The 4,610-nt window shown below is 40.7% G+C and overlaps 1 protein-coding gene across 1 annotated transcript in view; it reads right to left on the bottom strand.

Annotated features, from left to right (window-relative positions):
* Window positions 1-4,100, bottom strand: part of LOC110029720 (BTB/POZ domain and ankyrin repeat-containing protein NPR1-like) — an 11,922-nt gene extending 7,822 nt beyond the window's left edge. Inside the window, exons 1-2 of the mRNA XM_020732140.1 lie at window positions 3,421-4,100; window positions 2,282-3,026 (exon numbers count right to left, since the gene is read on the bottom strand). Coding sequence (XP_020587799.1) covers window positions 2,282-3,026; window positions 3,421-4,065 — 1,390 coding nt within the window. The 5' untranslated portion in view covers window positions 4,066-4,100. The remainder of the gene's footprint in view (window positions 1-2,281; window positions 3,027-3,420) is intronic.
* Window positions 4,101-4,610: the final 510 nt, after the last annotated feature.

Consider the following 4,610-nt stretch of genomic DNA (forward strand, 5'->3'; position numbering starts at 1 on the left):
AGACAATGTTTCAGTGTCCAATACATAAATTTTCCCTGTACTGCTGCTCTTCTTGTTCCCAATTGCTGCTGCTTTAGTTTCCCGTTGCTGTTTTCTATGTTCAGCTAGGTTGCTGCTAACCCAAACATAAAGGGGACACAGTGGACTGACTGTTTTTCACAACAATTCATAGAAGAAAAAAAAGAACAACATAGCTGCTGTTCTGAGAAGGAGAAACCAAGAATAGACAATGAAATCAGCTGCTAACAGCAAATAAGAAAACCTGCCCACACAGCAGGATACAGACTGTGAGATGCCTGCATTTTGTTTAACAAATCTTTAGGTAAACTTAAGTAAAGTCTGAAACTTTTTCAAATCCATTTTAGCTGCTTATTGAGATCCTACACGTTAACCTAAAGAAGCCACGAATCACCATTGGTATAAAAATCCATTAATATCTCTATATGTAGAGTGTAGATGAAGATGATCATCGACACAACGAGCAACAACCACAACATAAATAATCTTTTAGAATATCAATCTACATTATAAGTTTTCAAGCTATGGATCTCGTTGTATATTATTTACCATAAGCAATATAAAAATAAAAAATTATTTTTCCTAAAGCAACGTAATACGCCTCGGAACCAATATCAGTGAACAAATCACGACGAAACGACAATAGATTGGTGGAAGAAATACAAACAATGGCTGCTCTTAACAAAATCAAAGGAAAACAAGCAAGATACAATGATGATCTACTTTAGAGAGGTAGATTCTCTCCCACCCCAAGACGTCGCTGGGAATACTACAAGAAGAAAGAAAACAACAACCAAACAAAAACATACATAAAGAAAGTAAACTCTAGGTTCCCCCCTTTAATAGAATTCTCCCACAGCATTTGAAAACTTTCATTTACCACTTTCTCTCCAAACCTTCTTTAATTTCTCCACCTTGAGTTTGTAGTTAAGCCTCTCGTGGTCCCTATCTGCTCCCTTCCCTTCTCTGCCACCACACAGTGCCGCCCCTTTGCTTCTTCACGAGAACAGGTTCAGCCAGGCAGGTCGATGCTTTGGCTTTCGGCCGGTCCAGGAGGGTCGGTCCAGGGGCGGCATGACACTACTCACCTCTCAAAAAAGTATCTCATCCTCAAAGTGGAAAGATGAAAACTGCTTATGGATCACCTCGTAAGGCTTTCATGTTGCTTCATAGTCTGGCAGTCCTTTCCATTTAACCAATACCTCCTTTGCTCCCCCCGCTCCTCGACGTACTCCTTTGATCTCTAGCGGCTCCCGGATCACTTCCAAGTCCTCCGTCAGTGTTGGCGGTAGTGTCGACGAAGGTGTATGATCTTCAATCGCGCACCTCAGTTGTGATATATGGAAGACCGAGTGTAGTGCGGCCAATAATAATAACTTCAAATGATAGACCACTGCCCCGTTAAGTGTCACCACCCATAAGGCCTAAAGTATCGCGGTAACAGTTTCTCGCTTCTCCTCCTGACCAAAGTTTTATGTAGGTAGGGTCTCAGTTTTAAATAGACCGTGTCTTCTGGTTCAAATTGCACCTCTTTCCTGTGTCTATCCGCCTTCCTTTTCATGTTGTTGAGCTCTCAGTAAATGTCCCATAAGCTCTGCTAGTATCATATCCCTCTCATCTAGGTATTGATCAAAGTTGGATACCAATGTGTTATTATGCCTATAATGTATCAAGTGAGGGACACCTCCTCCACATCTAAATGCAAATGCTACTCCTCCTCTCTATCCTCCTCCTGAACTAACAAAATTTGAAGGGTGCGCTACTTGCAAAGGTGGCATGGGGCGTATTTCTTATCACAGTGGTAACACGATCCTTTTGATCTTTTATCATACACTTTTGCATTTGTGAGGCGCTTAAAACTACCCCCGAGACGGAATCCTGTATTCTTCTCATTCAGCGTCTCTTTCTGAAATGACACCTTATGGGTCCTCGGTGTCAGAGTGCTCTTGTAGAATCCTCCAGCATTGCCACCTTTATCGGTCTTCTTCACCTGTTTCTTATACTCCATCATCTAGGCGAGCTTCATTATTTCCCTCAATCCTCGTGGTCTCAAGGGGTGGATGGCTACTCGTATGACGGGCTTTAGACCTTTCAAAAAGTTCCAGGGGCAGGCATAACACAAAATAATTAAAGAAATCAAACAAAAAGCCAGTAAAAAAAGAATAGAAAAGATTATGCAGAAAAGTTCAGCAAAGAATAAACAAAAAATGCACACCGAAAATCACAAAAAAGCAGAAAATAATTAAAAGTAAGTAGCCGTTACCTCTATTTTCAAGGTATAACAATCTCATACGCAAATTATCCCCAGCCATCGCCAAAGAAACCGAAGCTTCTCCTATGAGTGGATCACTTCTCTCCGCCTGCTCCAATATCTCAATGCACAACCTCTCCTTCGGAGAAGGCTTCCCTTCTTCTGTCGCCTTACAGTAATCCACATACTTCGTCAGCCTCCTAGAAATCTGAACCTTTCTTCCATCTACTGTAAGATCAGCTGGCCTTGCTCCTTTAGTTAGAAGAGAAACTATCAATTTCGGTTCTCTCCGCATAGCAGCAACATGCAGCACAGTATATCCCCTCTGGTTCCTGTGGTTGATATCCGCAAGCCCGAGATCCAGAAGCTCAGCCGTAATTTTCGAATCGCAATGAGCCACAGCGTAATGCAACGCACACGCATCATCTAGAGAAGTCTGTCCCTCTTTTAACAGCAGGCGCACTAACTCGACATCATCAGAATCCAGAGCTCCATGAATTCTCTTCACATGCTTGTCAGGATAAGGAGAACAGAGGAGACGTTGCAGACCCAGAGCTGCGCGTGCTTCCTCTACTTGGTTGAGGATTTCAGAGGGCAAGGCCTTCTCTAGAGTTACAACATCTAAGTCCGACATGACTACAATTTCAACGCACTTAATAAGCAATTTTTCACATAAACTACGACACGAATTCGCAACAGAAAGAATGACTGGTACATCATCGATTGCTACCTTGTCAAGAATATCAAGAAGATGCCTCTGCAAACAAAACAAAAAAATGAAACTGATTAAACATCCATTCCATGAATCAAAAAGTGTTTTTTTTTTCATATGATTGAATTTAATCATGTACATGATTATAGAAAATTAAATCTATGATGTACTAAACATAGGTATGCACAAACACCAAATCATCTAAACCCATCATAAAAAAGAAAGCAGGATTGAAGTTGCCTGCAAATGGTTATCAAACCTTTAATAATCATAAAATTCAAACCAAGCATTTGTTTTGAGAAGAACCAGAACTGCAGAAAATTCAAGCAATATACTAATCCAATCTGCACAATTTGCCTAATCTGGTAAAAGACAAATTTTCAAAACGTAAACCTAATCTTGAAAAAAATCCAATTAATGGGAAACAACCAAATCTTACATTGAAGAGACTAACGAGTTCAGATATCTGGAAGATGAAAGACGCGTAGAGCACCTCAACCATAAAATCAACCAGTGGGCGGCATCCAACATGAGAGCAATCCTCATCCGCACACATACACACGTCCTTCGGCAACGCAGCCACTCTGCCACAATAGATATAAGCAAGAACAAACGCAAACGCATCGCCGCCCACCTGGAAATCTCCCAGCAACTCATTGAGCTCGATCCTCCTGCTCCCCTTCTTCGCGAAGAAATCGCAGAACAAGGGGCTGCGAGCTGAGAGCACGCAGCGGTGAACGCCGAACTCGGTGAGACCGACGACAATGCGAGCGTCGGCGCAGAAATCAAACTCGGGAGATTGGAAGAGGGAGCCGAGGTTGTCAGAGAGGCGGCGGAGGGCTTCGACGTCCGGCGGGGAGGAATCAATGATCTCGGGTAAGGAGGTGCTGCTGCAGTTGTCGGAATCTGAAAAGGCGGCGACTTGCGCACCGTTAATCATTTCAGGAAGCTGCGGAGATCGATCACCGGCGGCGGACGAGAAGTTGCGGCATTGGTGAGGTAGATCTCGATGGTACGAGTGGATAAAGGAGATTTCTTTGCCTTTTGAAGCTGTGGAAAAATCTGGCCTTTCTTCTGGTATCATTTCCTTTTTGGTTGGGGTGGACGTGCGGATCTTGGGCATAAGGGATTTGTGCACGTGATGTTAATATTATGATAATATTAGGGAAGATTTATGAAATGATATTATTTATTATAGTAAATTCCTATTAAGTTGATTGATTTTATTAATAATATTTTTTCTTCTTATCTTATTGAATCTATGTTGTTTATTTTTGGTATAATAATGAGTTGAATAATTCTTTATGATATCTCTTTGATAGAGTTTTTTTACAAATCTTTTTGGGTAAATTTTTTTCCTCTTTTTGGGTGAGTATTTGTTTGCTATTATAATAAATTGAAGAATGTAAATATTGTCATGAAAGGTTGGAGTTGGTGGTATCTTAATATTCTTTCTAATTATATTTTTGATTGAAGGAATAAGCAACAAATTAACTTTTTATTATTTAGAGATTGATCATTTGAATAAGGAGTTATTTGCTCAAGCTAATTCTATTCGAAATGATCTTCATGATGATCCTTTAAGGATGCTTGGAATATTGTTGTTTTTGAATGTATTATTGCTATTAA

This window comes from Phalaenopsis equestris, unplaced genomic scaffold (assembly GCF_001263595.1).
Source record: "Phalaenopsis equestris unplaced genomic scaffold, ASM126359v1 Scaffold000600, whole genome shotgun sequence".
Taxonomy (NCBI): Eukaryota; Viridiplantae; Streptophyta; class Magnoliopsida; order Asparagales; family Orchidaceae; genus Phalaenopsis; species Phalaenopsis equestris.